Source organism: Oreochromis aureus, linkage group 14 (assembly GCF_013358895.1).
Source record: "Oreochromis aureus strain Israel breed Guangdong linkage group 14, ZZ_aureus, whole genome shotgun sequence".
Lineage (NCBI taxonomy): Eukaryota > Metazoa > Chordata > Actinopteri > Cichliformes > Cichlidae > Oreochromis > Oreochromis aureus.
The window spans coordinates 23,826,633-23,842,392 of NC_052955.1; the positions used below are offsets into that span (position 1 = coordinate 23,826,633).

At 37.0% G+C, this 15,760-nt stretch overlaps 2 protein-coding genes across 5 annotated transcripts in view; both read right to left on the minus strand.

Moving 5' to 3' along the window:
- The window catches only part of LOC116322914 (von Willebrand factor A domain-containing protein 5A-like), a 50,591-nt gene extending 48,261 nt beyond the window's left edge, over window positions 1-2,330 (minus strand). For both annotated transcript variants that reach the window (XM_039622782.1, XM_039622781.1), the window contains exons 1-2: window positions 2,224-2,330; window positions 86-133 (exon numbers count right to left, since the gene is read on the minus strand). In XM_039622782.1, coding sequence (XP_039478716.1) covers window positions 86-128 — 43 coding nt within the window. In that variant the 5' untranslated portion in view covers window positions 129-133; window positions 2,224-2,330. The remainder of the gene's footprint in view (window positions 1-85; window positions 134-2,223) is intronic.
- A 697-nt stretch (window positions 2,331-3,027) lies between these two features.
- The window catches only part of LOC116322915 (von Willebrand factor A domain-containing protein 5A-like), a 34,532-nt gene continuing 21,799 nt past the window's right edge, over window positions 3,028-15,760 (minus strand). The window contains exons 19-30 of one of the 3 annotated variants that reach the window (XM_031743129.2): window positions 12,172-12,192; window positions 11,872-11,886; window positions 11,579-11,602; window positions 10,341-10,361; window positions 9,984-9,998; window positions 9,716-9,739; window positions 9,025-9,045; window positions 7,551-7,580; window positions 6,833-6,976; window positions 6,293-6,438; window positions 3,719-3,842; window positions 3,028-3,612 (exon numbers count right to left, since the gene is read on the minus strand). In XM_031743129.2, coding sequence (XP_031598989.2) covers window positions 3,533-3,612; window positions 3,719-3,842; window positions 6,293-6,438; window positions 6,833-6,976; window positions 7,551-7,580; window positions 9,025-9,045; window positions 9,716-9,739; window positions 9,984-9,998; window positions 10,341-10,361; window positions 11,579-11,602; window positions 11,872-11,886; window positions 12,172-12,192 — 665 coding nt within the window. In that variant the 3' untranslated portion in view covers window positions 3,028-3,532. Of the gene's footprint in view, window positions 3,613-3,718; window positions 3,843-6,292; window positions 6,439-6,832; window positions 7,362-7,550; window positions 7,581-9,024; window positions 9,046-9,530; window positions 9,560-9,715; window positions 9,740-9,983; window positions 9,999-10,340; window positions 10,362-11,578; window positions 11,603-11,871; window positions 11,887-12,171; window positions 12,193-15,760 lie in introns of those variants that run through there. The other 2 variants (XM_031743130.2, XM_039622784.1) reach the window with 2 other exon arrangements.

Here is a 15,760-nt window from a genome sequence, read left to right on the forward strand (position 1 = left end):
ACATAAACATCCAACACATTTTTTTTAATTAAATTCAAAATTAGTTTAGTCTCCTGCTCATTTTGGATGTTCGTCAACATTTTACCTGGTTCCTTACGTGCAGTTAGCAGACCACAGGCTCTCATCATTGTTCCTGTGCAAGAGACAACCACCACAGAGATTTACTCCAAATAAAAGAATTTAGTGTTGCTTTCATTTTGGCTCCAGAAGCCAAATAACTAACAGATGACAATGACAGTTAGGAGGATCTGACTGAGGAACAGTTAAGATCTAAATCCAGAACTAGGGAATAGTTACGTATTATAAGGATTTAAAAGCTTTTCAAAGTTTTAAAGAAAACAATTAAGCATCCAAGAGCCTTTTCTGTATAAATTTTTTCAGCATCTGGCAGCTGAAGTTTAAATAAACTGGAAGTAGGGGATGAACTTTTGGCTGTGACTTTAGCAGACAGAATTAGAGTAGTTTAAATCTGATAAAATGAAGGCATGTATTTCATGTCTTTCACTTGTAATTTAAACATTTTTTTACTTTTCCCACATTTTTTATTAAAAGTAAGGATGACTGTATGACCTTAATTTGTAGCCCAAATCCAAGTAAAGTCCAAAGGTAGAAATGACACCCCGTTTAGGAGCAGACCTAATGTTTCACGATTGTACACATCAGGTCATGCATTAAGTTTGGGGCGCTGTTATGTGCGGCCTGAGGGCATCAGTCCGGTCATCGTCTTGTTGTGTTTTTATTGTCACCTTCATTAACCTGCTCTCTCACATCTCTGATTTATTCTTAGTGCTGAGTGTGGGCGCTCATGGCTTGCTGCACGAATATAAACCCGAAGACAGCACAACAAGGGGGTTGCCAACTGGTGTTTCGGTCCTTCTCTCCATCTACCTAAACTCCATCAGCATCGGTTTCATCTTTCTGTTCCTTTAATAGTTTGGTTTATCAAGTATAGGTTGAGTTGAGAGTTACCGGTACTCCTGGTTTTGGTTTCTGTTATTCTAGTTTTACAGAACAAAAGCCTGGCTCAAATGGCACATTGTGTGGTTGATTCATGGACTTCTTCCTCTTTGTTTGTTTTAGTCAGGGCTTCCATCTCTTTTTCACCCTGTTTGTCATCTTTGAGTAACTATATTCCCAGTAATAAAATCTTGTGTATGGCAGCAGCTTTGTGGCATCTTATATGCTGGACAAATAGAAGTTTTGGGACATCAGAGAGGATTTACTTCTGTTACTACGTATCATCAAAAGTGCTAAATATCAAGATGGATAATTTCCAATAATGTAGATGTCTAATCTAGCTTATTTTTTTTTTACTTTAATTATTTATATCATCTCTGACTTTTCCCCCCATTTGCAATAAGTTGAATTTTATATTTTAGAAAAAGATACGTCTGGAGTTGATGTAAAGCTTGGAGGGGGATGGTTTCTTTATTAGATGTCAAACTATTGCATTTGTAAAACCACAGAACAGAAGCAGTGCACAATGAATAATAGTGGTAACAAAGAGGTTTTTTCAGGGACAACAACAACAAATATAGCAGGATGATGTCTAATTGACAGGCTGAAGAGTTAGAAAAAAACAAAAGGTTAAGTACAGGTGAGAAGATTTTTGCAAAACAATCAATAAATTTGCAAAAATTTATTGATTGTTATTTTTACAGAAACGCTCAAGAAACTGCTTGCATATCTCGGTGAATCCTTCACTTTGTTTGCTATGAACAGGAATGTGTATGCACACCGTGCTTTCTTTCTTTTTTTTTTTTTAACATAAGGCTACCTGCATTTTTCTAAGAGCTTCTGGCTGTACAAGATTAAGAAATAAGGTCATGGCACGTCTGTGTTGCGGTTAGAAAGAAACACTTTAGTTTTTACCCATGTTTCGGAAATCTGGCAACTAAGTGATATGTATTGTTGCATTAACGTGTTTGACTGGGCCACAGCATCGTGATTTAGCTTGAAAAGACAACAAATTGTGTTTCTCGCCACTGAAATTTGAGGTACCCAAACTCGTTACGTTTCACCGCCTACTGCAGCAGCCCTGGGTGAGATTTTTTTTTTAGACTCAGAAGAAGTTTTGATATTATTCTGGCAGTAAATAAAAAGGAAAATACAGACTGCATCTGTATACAGCTCCTGTCAGTACACTTCTTACGGCGTTTTTTATGAAGTGCGTCAGGTTAAAACGTCTAAAGAAAAGTTAAAGTGAATTGGAGAAAAGCATACCTTTGAAAAGAGGGATTTGTGGGTCCGATAAGCACCGATCTGTAGTATGTGTGTGAAGTTCAAGCTTATGTGTCTACAATACGCGCACGCAGTTCTACTCCGGTGACGACAGAGGCTGCATCCCTCCAATGAGATCGTTTAGTGAGCGAGCCTTCACAGATGTACTAACAGGAAATTAAGTTATCAACTTTATCTTTCCACATTAAAAGCTTTACGGATAGTAGTGAGTTTAAGAGTTACAGTTCAGTTTCAGATATGTCTGTAATGGTATGTTTAGGCATTATATTTTATGCTAAAGTATAGGTTTTACATTTACAGCCTTTGCTCACGTTTACTTATCAGAACTTATGTTTTGATAAACTTATTTTTCCCTGATGTTTTGTGTTAGTTACGTGACTTTTTATTGTAAAGCTTTAATGTGACTTGTCCTGTTTCTACAAATGCAGACTGGTAGTTTACATCTTATATTTTTTGTATATTGATGTCCATGAGCATGTGTTTTCCCGTTAATAAAGAATGAAGGAATAAGCCGCATGGTAGTTCTTCAGTTATCAGTGTAATTCGATACTGTACTCCTGTATATCATTATTCATTTTCTTGAACTGAAGCTATAGATCTTTACTCAGAAGAACTGAGTTAAACCAAAGACCAAATTCTTAATCTTCCAAGCACCAAGTTTAATTTTTAATTTTCAGTTCAAGGCACAAATGGAAAAACAAATAAAATAATTTGATTAAGTTCAAAAAGCATTTAGAACAATTGCAACAAAATAAAAATGAAACATTAACAATAAATATAACAGTGGAGACATCATTCAGTACAATTTAATTCAGTTTTGTTTATATAACTCCAAATCACAACAACAGTTGCCTCGTGCTGCGTAACAATGTGAAGCTAGACAGCCAGCAAACAAAATAGAAGAGATACAAGGCTTGCTTTTCTTGACTTTGAAGACCTTTTTAAACCTTTTCCTTTCTTAAGGCTTCTCCTCGTTTTTCTAACTGAAATGTACAGAAAATGAAACATAAATTACTTGCTAATATACACATCTTAATCACAAAGACAAACGTTTCCCAAGGCACAAGTGTGTAGGGCACATTAAGCGTGTACATGAGCGTGCTTTCTCTCTTATTTCTGAGGGGAGGGAGCAGGACAAAAGACACGCTATGGAAGAGAGCCAGAGATTAATGATAACTGATGATTAAATGCAGAGTGATGTATAAACACACAGTCAGTGAAAAAGGTGAATGAAGAAGACACAACACTGAATCAAAAGGCATTTGGCATGACTAGCTCTTTGAGAAAACTCTCAGAGTCCCAGAGCTTCTTTCTTCACGCTGGAACCCAACAGGACATTTCCAGCTTCCACACACTCTGACACACATGGTGCTAAAAACACAAAACACAAGGATTAAAAGAATGAATGTGCAAGACTAGCTGATTTCAACTTTGTGTCATGGATATACAGCATTTTCTGTTATTATCGTGTTACTACCATTCTGAGCACGGAGCCATGAAGCAGCCTTCATAGCCAGAAGCTCCCACTCGTCCTTTGCATCCATCTTGAAAGCATGAAGCCAGATCAGAGCCAGAACGGTGGCCCACACTTCATTGTTGCCCTAATTCCCCAATCAAAGACAAATAAAACAGAGAGCACACACTCACACACATACACACACCGAGCCTGAGAGCAACTGACTTTATTCAGTACAATAAACAAGCCATGCACACTTATTTTGTGTGTTTTGCAGAGGCTTCTCTCTCCTGCAGTGTTATTGATGTTATCCTGAGGTATTTCCGAGGGCATTTGATAGAGTATCGGCCTGTATCGGGTCCGCCGATACAGTATCATCTCCTGCGATACTCTCTTCAGACCAGAGGTGTCAAACTCATTTTACATTGTAGGCCACATTCAGCCCACTTTGATCTTTAGTGGGTCGGACCAGTGAAACTAAAGTTGTTACATATTTAACTGTTTTTCTACATAATGAAGAAAAACCTGCTGTAACAAAGAAGGAAACCTGTCACTACGACTCTTTGGACTTAAATTGTAAGAAATAAATGTGTAAAATTGTAGCTCATTGTCCAGACTGTCCAGTTTTTGTTAGTCACCAAAAAAGCCCAAATTTCTATAGTTGAAAGTGAAAAACTAACTTCTCAGTCATTTAATTGTTTATTGGTTAATGTGTCTAAGACACTGAGCCATGGCTCTGGAGGAAATCCACATATTTCTGCATCTCTGTCATTCAAATACACTTTGTATATAGTTTATTTTATGTAATATTCAACACTGAACTGTCATTTTAGTTTTTTTCAAGGAAGCAATTTTTCATTCAGTGTTTTCATAAAAGCTTTATTTGTATGCATTTACAACTACTACTAGGGAGAACACACATGAGGTTTAAGGCCTAGACACGTTTGTCTTTTACCCTTAATGGAAAATGGCTGAGGTATCACTTTAGACAGCTCTCAATTTTATAAATTCTGCACTTTGCTTTGCAGTCTCCAATGTCATTGAAATGCAGCCAGTTGCTGCTCATTTTACGTTTTCGCTCGTTTCTTCACTTTTTCCTGATATGCTTGCATTTAAATCCAGCTTCCTGTCTCGCTGTCTCTACAGCTAAAATGGCAACAGGCAGCCAGTCACATGTGAACGTAGGTACACCAAAACAAGTTAGTGTTCTGCACACAACTACATTACATAATAAAATGCCACACAAGGTTTCAGATGTTACTTTCTGCAATTGTGATAACATAAATAATGTAAGAGGGAAATACTTTTTCTCAGTTTTTACTAGGGGTGGGTTTTGATTTATAGATTAAAATCCATTCTAGCTTAGATAACGTGATATCGATTCATTAAAATCCTGAATCGATTTTTAAATATAAATTTATTTTGCCCGAAATGCCAGAATCTGAGGTTAAACCTCACAAAATTTAGACAACCACCAAACAGCTAAAACAGTAAGTGACAGCAGGTACACAGATTCCACATAAATACGTAAACACAAAGCGCGGACCCGCTGACGCATCAGAGTCAGTGAGATGTCGATTTTCTCACCCCATGGCACGTAGCTACACGGACACGCCGTCGAGGCTGAAAGCTGACCGCTCACTGATTCTGATGCGTCGGCGGGTCCGCTCTTTGTGTTTACGTCTTTTTTTGCGCTAGATTCTGAAGCAGCAGCAAAAGAAGATCCAAACTACGCTTCACATATACATTGTCATGAATTCCCTGTTACTTTTGCTGTTTTGCCTCCACCACGATAAAATCATACTTCATGCACAGCTCTCTCTCTCTCTCAGGAGTAGCTTTCCATCGAAAAATCTCTGTTTTCTGCAATATTCGCTTGCACCACCAGTCCCACCAGTTTACCGTTGTTTACAGCGCTGTCGCCCGCTGCTTTTTTTTTTTTTTTTTTTTTACTTCTGAGAAAGCCTCGTTTCTTCTGTGCAATACTGAACAAATGTAAACTTTTTAAAATTATGCAAAATTGCAAAACCCTTTGCTGTGTCTCTAATTAAACCTCTGTAACTTTCAGCTTCAGCAACATCAGGTAATGTTCATATGGTGATTAAAGGTTTTCTTTCGTTTTTGACCTACTGCAGAATATATTTTAAGAACATCTGCTACAAAAACCCAAAGAAAATCTCCTTCATGTTTTTCTGTGTTTTATCCTCAGTTATTTTGACACAAAGGCATCTGCTGTGATGCTAGTGTCAGCTTTCTTTTATAGATATAAAAATATGGATATGCACTGATAAGTGATCAGAATTATAATATTTCTGACTGTCTGAGGCAAAATTTCCCTGATTCAAATCAAATCGAATCAAATTGAATTGAATCGTGGATCGAATCGAATCGGGACCTTGTGAATCGGAATCGAATCGATTCTAGAAATCAGTGACGATATCCAGCCCTAGTTTTTACTACAGCTGAATTAATTTTCATCTGTTATGTTATGTTACAGTTTAATTTTTTAAATTTCTCTCTGTAACGTGTACTATAAAATTTGATTAACACCCATATCATCACTTTTTGTTATGACTGAAATTGACAACAACCCACCTTTTCAGGCTTTGACTTTTCCACCTCCTTGCTGGTCTTTCCCAGTGCAGTAGCCAGAGCTGGATCAAGCAGCCAGCAGCCAGACGCCTCCTGGAGGGAGACTAACTGTAGCAAAGGATCTCTGGTTGGCTGCATTTGCACAGCAGCTGAAAAAGATCAAGAACAAAGATGAAATAATAACTGGACATAAAGTGTCCAGTCTAGTGCTATGTATCTATTTTATATATGCATACATATACATATATAAAATTTTTCTATCTATCTATCAATATATATATATAGTAGAATTCATAGTAGTCCATTTACTCGGCTGAAGGACTATAATATGATAGTGTAACATAAATGTGTATGAGAAAATAGAAAGATAAATATTCTACAGTAAATTTATAGTAAAGTACATTTTGCTCTTTTTTTTGCAGTGCAGTGTTATGGTGAGATGAGTCTAATGTGGCAACAACAATGAAGAATGTATTGGGTGCCCTGATATTCTGTAAATGATGGAAACTGAAAGCTTCTGTGTCTACTTTTAACCAACATTACCTTCTGACACAAATTTTGGATGAGCATCATCATAGTTGGCAGACGTCTTACGAGATTTCCAAAAGACAGGTATCTTCTTCTTCATGTGAGTAAATAGCCCTTTTTTGCTGTCAGACTTGTTTGTTGGTTCATAGCTATCAGGTTCTGAGAAATTAGAGAGACCGAGACTCAGTAAAGCTCAAGTCATTATTATAAAAAACACACACTACAGTCCAACTGGGTGATCTGGTAATTCATTACTTTCATATGACTAACACTGAGTTAAGTTTATTCCTTCCCGATAAATAGAAATCCACATCCATCCAGTGCAGTAACGGTCATCTAAAACAAAGTAAATACGAGCTGCTCCAATTCTACTGGCTGTGGAAGCCCTGACTAAGCAAATGTGCAACAAGTGCAATGGTATCTCTCTTAAATGTAGGACAATGAAAACTCTTCAACTGCTATATGTCAGGAACTGGTTCATATGTTTTTTTAACAGTCATCACAATGCAGCAATATGTTGTCTCTTGCCGGAGCAAATGGTGACCTGAGAATCGAGAAGCAGAACAACTATCACTGGATTGGAATGGTAACACAATAAATGCAAGATGTTAAAGGCTTCTAAGGCAAAATTAGAGATCAACTGCTGAATGAATGTGGTGTTTAGTTGCATGCTTAGAGCCATGTAACGTATTTATAATCACACTGTTTCTGCAACATTTAGCTTTTTACTCACCTACAGCAGAGCGCATGACCTGCGATTGAGCTAAGCAACACACAGCGAAAAGCCTGATGTTAAAATCATTAAACAAACACTATCATCCATTTTTTATAATCATAATTCACAACAAGTGCTTTAAAAATTCATAAAATAATGAACAGTGTTCAAAATGTCAAACACAGAAGGTCACGTGACCATAAGAGATGCGCACACATCTATGTCATGTCTTTATAGTAATGATTGATTGTTGTTAAGCAGTCATTGTTGTGATATAGTAGTAAGCACTAAAGACATGGTTAATTTTCTTAAAATTGACATAACATGAAACAACTTTTTCTCTATGAAGTGTCTTTCACATCAAAGCTTAGAATGGATAAAATACCAACTTTGCCAGAGAAATGTGTTAGTTTATTCAGTGTTTGCAGACAATTGCTATATTTATAAAAATCCCAGAAAGCCTCACAGATGAATTTAAGTACATTTTAAAAAAAAGAAGAAAAAAAAAACACAATAAAATCAAATACTGCCCAAAAAGTAGGCTGCACTGATGAAGGTTCTTCACTCCTAGAGTGTTAGGATGCCTGGGTCGTTGACCCAGGGTTTTGAGTTTATTATATTATTTATCATTTCTAGTCTTTGGTTTCTTTGTTAGAGTTCTATCTTATGGTTTATGTCTCTGTGTCTGCCCTGGTCCCACGTCTCTGTTCCCTCTGTTGTAGCGCCTGCCTGTGAGTCTGTGTCTGTAAGTTCAGTCTGTGTTATGTTTCCTGTTTTACTTTGAAAGTCCTTGTTTCATGTAAATGCGTCTGGTTGTGCTTCTTTTGTCTCGTTAGTCTCAGTTCTGGTACCTTTTTTGAGTTCAGCATTAAAGCTGTTTTTTGAGTTTACTTTGTGCCTCTGAGCGTCTACACTTTTGGGTCCACGATTCCTGTCTGCACACAGCCTTCACATAACACAGAGTGCCTCTTATTTCATATTTTTTCTCCTTACTGTGTGTGTGTGTGTGTGTGTGTGTGTGTGTGTGTGTGTGTGTGTAGAAATTAGTAAACATCATCATCAGCCTATGTTACAAAACAGAACATGCTAAAACAAACTTTTTTCCTAACCAAAATCCATGAATGCTGGGAAAACAAAAAAAAAATTAAAATGTAAAAAAAATCCTTACTTACTCTTTTATGTTACAATGGAGGAAAAAAAAACTTTTCAACTTACCCTCATTTCTGGATGGAAATGAGGGTCAAGGATAAAAATCCTCTGGTCAAGGATAAAAATAGGTGATTTTCAATAATTAAGAAAACAAACACAGTGATTGGCTTCTGATGTTGCTATAATTATTTACTCATTAAGCAGTTTTTAAAGTCGACAAAGTTATTAGTTACTATTCAGTAATCTTTGAAATATCACACAAGTTGTAACAACTCAATCTTCATCACTTGTTGTTTTAGACAATGTTAATAATTACAACACAGAGACACAGCTTTTAACCTACCACAGAGGCTTGCATAGCATTCTGTGTGACAGAAGATAAGAATAAGATTAATTATCAGTAACAAAATGTATTAACTAGACTTCTTATCATGATTCAAAACAAGTGGTTTAAAAGGTCCTTAGAATAATGTCACAACATGACATTTTGTACATACAAAACACTTTATCACATGAAGAAATGTGCACACACAAACACACTGAGCTCAGACTAAATGATGGCTCTGAGAATCAAATACAATGAACACGTTTGTTCCATTGATGTGCACCTTTTTAAAAATATACAAACTTGACCGCTCTAGAGAGAAGACTCGGATAAAATGGAAATATTTGAGTGTGATGTCAATACGCAAGACTTAATAAAAGAAAAACTCAATGATTGGCTTGTAATACTGTGACAACTCACTGAGAACTATTTCAAGTGTACAAGTTATTCAGTAATACTCAAAATAACACAAAGGTTATAGCAATTCAGCTTTCTTCACTTTGTGTCAACAAATGACTAATGTAGTCATTGCTTAATGACTACCAAAGCAAACCTGAAAATATAAAAATATAAAATATAAAATCTCTACAAACTGTCTTAAAATGTGCAAAGATGGAAAAATGCTTTTTATTTTATATGTTTTCCTAATTACTCTTTTTTGAGGTTATAATTTAAAAAAATTTAAAAAAAAAAAAACTTTTAAACTTACCTGTCCATTCAGATGGAAGACACTCTGGTCAAGGATAAAAACAGGTGATATTCAATAATTAAGAAAACAAACTCAGTGGATGGCTTCTGATGTTGCTATAATTAGTTACTCATTAAAAAACAGTTTTTTAAGTCTACAAAGTTGTTAGTTATTCAATAACCTTTGAAATATCACACAAGTTGTAACAACTCAGTCTTCATCACTTGTTGCTTTAGACAATGTTAATAATTACAAAACAAAAAATACTAAAAAAAAAAAGTTTCCTTACTATATTCCACGACTGCTGAGAAAGCAAAAAAAAGAAATAAAGATGAAAGGTGAAAACATGTTAGCAAACAGAATTTACAAACTTTTTGGTTGTTGAACTTCATACTGTGACTCATCACAAACAATTTAAACATTGTGCAGAATAATATTCATATTCACTTCCTGCTTTGGACAACGGACTATGTTAATAACTATGAAAAAACCTAGGCAAACATAACAGCTCCTGTACAAACTGTATTTCACATTAAAGCTGAAATTTAGTTAAACAGCAGCTGTGTCACAGAAATGTGCTGGTTTATTCACTGTTTGTTGTCATTTACTACATTTATACAACACAGAGACACAGCTTTTAACATACCAGGTGGGCGAGCACAGCCATCTGTGAGACAGAAAATAAGAATAAGATTAATTATCTGAGGAGGAATAAGTAGTCGTGGTAAATCAATCACATGACCAGTTCAAGATGACAAAGTAAGGTGATATATACCAGTTTTTAAATTGTGTTGATAGGCCAGGTAAAACCAGAGTTATGATAAACAATATATACGTGGTGTTTTTTCCTCACGTCACGTTTACTGTCTAAGGACAGCGCTAGCAAGCACTCTCTGCTTATGACCAAAAAATAAAAAAGGAAAAGAAAAGAAAAAACACCCCTTTTGTGTTGGTGGAAAAATGTACAATATCAACCAATCAAAAAATTATATTTGGTGGTTTAGGAAGAGGGGGAAGTTTTAGGAGTGGCTGCGAGAGAAAGAGAGAGAGAGAGAGAGAGAGAGAGAGAGAGAGAGAGAGAGAAAGAGAGCGGAAAAAAGTGAGAGAGAGCGAGTTTTGAGATGTGAGAGATTTGTGACGTTTAGTGTGCTTGGAGTGTGTAGTTAGTGTGTTGTCTTGTGTAGTTAGTGTGTACTGTAGTGGATGGTCTTGTGTTGTGTGTCAGAACAATAAGGCAACTGCTGAATATTACAGGTGCTGCCAAAAAGCCACCAAAGGGAGATTACAGTGTAAACGGTGTCTCCAGGTAGAAAACAGGAGGAGTGATACACCAATACGCCAATTACACCCTGGACCCCAGAGGGTTAAACATTTTTTTTAAGTAACACAATCTTTTAACTGAGTTACTAACTCAGTTAACTTTAGTTAGTAACTTTAGTTAATTACTTTTTCAAAGTAACTTGCCCAACACTGCTCAGATAACAGATTTTTAACCCCACAGATGAATTTTACTAAACAATAAAATGAATGCCACACATATACTACAATCCCACAATTAAAAAACTAATTTTTATACTCAAAGTTCTGTCAAGTATGTCTAAATGGGTTATAGGAGAGCAAATGGCAAGAGCTTGTACTTTGGACTTGTTTTTATTGTACTAAAAACATCTTGAAGTACATTTAAAAAGAACACACAAAATAAAATGAAGAAAAAATACAACACCATTCACACTTCTGTGCTGTCAGCTCAGTCTTTACTTAAGACTAAGCTGCCATCACAGAGGTGTGTGCTGTCTGAATACTTCTTGTTTTATATGTTTTCTCTTCTTATTCTTTTTTAATGTTACAATGTCAAAAAAGAAAAAAGAAATGTTTTAAACTGACCTCTTCTTAGAGGTTGATAATGCTCTGGTCAGGGATAAAATAGATATATGAGGTCAACACACACACACACACACACACACACAAAAATAAGAAAACAGATTCAGTGATTGGCTTCTGACATTAGCATAATTAGTTACGCATTAAAAGCATTGTTTAAAGTCTACAAAGTTATTCAATAATCTTTGAAATATCACAGAAGTTGTAACAACTCAATCTTCATCATGTGTTGCTCTAGACAATAGCCTATGTTAATAATTGTAAAACATAAAATATGAAAAAAACATTTTTCTTACGATATGTCTCGAATGCTGAGAATGAAAAAAAAGGACGAAAGAAAAAAGGTGAAAACATGTTAGCAAACATAATTTACAAAATTTTTGGTTGTTAAGCTTCATACATGACCCATCAAAAACAATTGAAACATTGTGCAGAATAATATTCATATTCACTTGCTGCTTTGGACAACGGACCATGTTAATAACTATGAAAAATGTAGTTAAAAAGCAGCTGTGTCACAGAAATGTGCTGGTTTGTTCACTGTTTGTTGTCATTTACTACATTTATACAACACAGAGACACGGCTTTTAACCTACCAGGTGGGCGAGCACGGCCATCTGTGAGACAGGAGACAAGAATAAGATTAAATATAAGTGGCAAAATGTATCAACTGGACTTCTTATCATGATTCAAATCAAGTGGTTCAAAAGGTACTTAGAATAATATCACAACATGAAATTTTGTACACACAAAACACTTTATCACATGAAGAAATGTGCACACACTGTAAATTCAAATGTTCAAACTACTTAAATTAAGTCATGTAAACACTTATTTTTTTTAAAACAGTTCTACTAACTCGAATAGCTTAAGAGCTCCAACCTTCAAAGGGGGTTCAAACAGGGTATGCCCAACACATTCTACACCAAACTTTCAACCATCTTATTCAACCAAAGATCTTATTCAAATAAAAGGCTCCCAAAACAGGTCAGTCAGCAAATGTATTTACAGAAATTAAAAAAAATTCACAATAGAAAGAGATATAACGTGAACCTTAAAGCAAGATTTTTCATTCTAGCATCCATTTTTTTTAATTTTTTGCTTTCCTATTTCTCTTCTCCCTGCTTTTAGCTCAATCCTAAACATCTTTTCTTCACCAAGCCCACTGTCTCTACTCTGCACACATTCTAACCATCTCACCTTTGCCTCTTTATTTTATTGTCACTTGGGTTCAGTGGCCTCAGAACTGATTTTATAACTAAAAAAACACATACCCTTCAAACACAACTCTTACACACCAAATGTCAACACGCAAGACTTAATAAAAGACAAACTCAACGTTTGGCTTGTAATGTCATGACAACTCACTGCAAACTGTTTCAGGTGTACAAGTTATTCAATAATACTCAATATATCACAAAGATTATAGCAATTCAGCCTTCTTCACTTTGTGTTTTAGTCAACAGTCTGTGTTAATGACTACCAAAGCAAACCTGAAAATAAAACAACTTGTACTCTATAAACTGTTTTAAAATGTGCAAAATGGAAAACAGTAGTTGTGCCACAGAAATGTGCTGTTTTTTTCTGCACTCATAGTCATTACAGCAGAAGTTGCAGTACTGCATGCAGAAATTGTAGTACCAGCAGAGGGAGATGATGCATTTAAGTAAATGTCTTAGTAATCTCTCTTTAAAGGCTTTCCTGTGATTATTTTCACATTGGTTTAAAATTAAATCTCTTCCTCTACTGGTAATGCAGCTTATTGCAACTTCTGCATGCATGTCCTATGAAATGGGCACAATGAACTGGTGCGTGTATAAAACATTTTGCCTGAGCACAACAGAAATGATGATTTCAAACGCATTAGGAAGGCAGGAAACTTCCACCAGTTAACTTAACAAGTCAGCAGCAAATAGCAGCCAGTATCTGTTAGACCTCTTACCATGATTCACACAAAGGAGTTTAAAAAATATAAATAAAATAATGAGGACATTCAATATGTCAAAGCCTCCTACATACAATACATTTGTAAAAGAGACTTCATCTATTCTTACTAATCCGCCGTAGATAGAAGGCCTTGTGTTAAGGCACAGAATAAATATGACTATGAGACTATTATTTACCTAGTAAAACACACTCAGATAACAGATTTTTAACCCCACAGATGAATTTTACTAAACAATAAAATGAATGCCACACATATACTACAATCCCACAATTAAAAAACTAATTTTTATACTCAAAGTTCTGTCAAGTATGTCTAAATGGGTTATAGGAGAGCAAATAGCAAGAGCTTGTACTTTGGACTTGTTTTTACTGTACTAAAAACATCTTAAAGAACATTTAAAAAGAACACACAAAATAAAATGAAGAAAAAATATAACACTATTCACAAAAATACTGCCCAGCTTAGTCTTAAGTAAAGACTGAGCTGCCATCACAGAGGTGTGTGCTGTCTGAATACTTCTTGTTTTATAAGAGCACGTGACAGCGCCTTCAAATCAGGAGACCAACAAGTCTACAAAGAGGCACGCCAATCTCTGGTTAAAGGCATAAAAGAAGCCAAGCGCAAATACAAACAGCGCATCGAGGAACACTTTAACACAAAGAACTCCAGAGACATGTGGCAGGGGATCAAGACACTCACTGGCTACAAAGACAGTTGCACACAAACCAACTCCCCAGACATCACCTTACCTGACACCCTAAACCATTTCTTCGCCCGCTTTGACCAAGAAAACAGGGACACCATCACCCATCCTGCCATTACAGAGAGGGACGACGCTCCCATCCAGCTGGAGCAGCACCAGGTCAGAGCCACACTGCGCAGAGTCAACGCGAGGAAAGCAGCTGGTCCTGACGGTGTAGCCGGTAGAGTGCTTAAAGCATGTGCAGACCAACTAGCAGAGGTTTTCACCACCATCTTCAACCTCTCACTGCTACAGTCTGTAGTACCATCCTGCCTTAAGTCAGCCACCATCGTTCCAGTGCCCAAGAAGAACACAGTGAGCTGCTTGAATGACTATCGTCCAGTTGCTTTAACACCCATAATTGCCAAATGTTTCGAACAGCTCATCATGTCACACATTAAAGCTGCCATCCCTGCAAACCTCGATCCACACCAGTTTGCATACAGGTCAAACAGGTCGACAGAGGACGCCATAATAACAGCTCTTCACACAGCCCTCACACACCTGGACTGTAGTAACACCTATGTGAGAATGCTGTTTGTGGACTTCAGCTCTGCCTTCAATACAGTTCAACCCCACAAACTGGTTAATAAACTAAGCAACTTAGGACTCAGCAGCTCACTGTGCAGCTGGATACTGGACTTCCTGAGCAACAGACCCCAGAACGTAAGAATGGGAGAGCACACCTCCTCCACCCTCATTCTGAATGTGGGTGTCCCACAGGGTGTGTCCTCAGTCCCTCCTATACTCACTTTTCACCCATGACTGTTCACCTATCCACACCAGTAACACCATTATAAAATTTGCTGATGACACCACTGTCATAGGACTGATCGACAACAACAATGATTCAGCGTACAGAGAGGAGGTTCAGCATCTGAAGCAATGGTGTGACGACAACAACCTGCATCTGAACACAGCCAAGACCAAGGAGATGGTAATCGACTTCAGAAGAACAAAGCGATCTGAGCACTCTACCCTCTACATTGATGGGGAGGAGGTAGAAAGGGTAGAAAGCTTCAAGTTTCTCGGAGTCCACATCTCGGCCGACCTTACCTGGTCCACAAACATCTCCCACCAGGTAGGGAAAGCACAACAAAGGCTGTACTTCCTCAGGAAACTACGTCAGGCTCAATTACCCCAAAGACTGCTAGTAAACTTCTACCGCTCCACCATTGAGAGCCTTCTGACTTACTGCTGCACACTCTGGTTCAACTGCTGCACTGCGGAGGACAAGAGGAAACTGCAGCGGTGGTGAGGGCAGCAGAGCGGGCAATCGGCACCTCACTAACTCCCCTCAGAGACATCTATACTGGCAGACTTCAGCAGAAAGCCAGCATCATCATTAAAGACCCCTCACACCCTGGACACTCACTTTTTTCCCCCTTCCTCTGGTAAACGCTACAGGTCCATCAGGTCGAAGACAAACAGACTCAACAGAAGTTTTTACCCACAGGCTGTCAAACATGCCCTACCTCCACCCTGATTGGAGGAT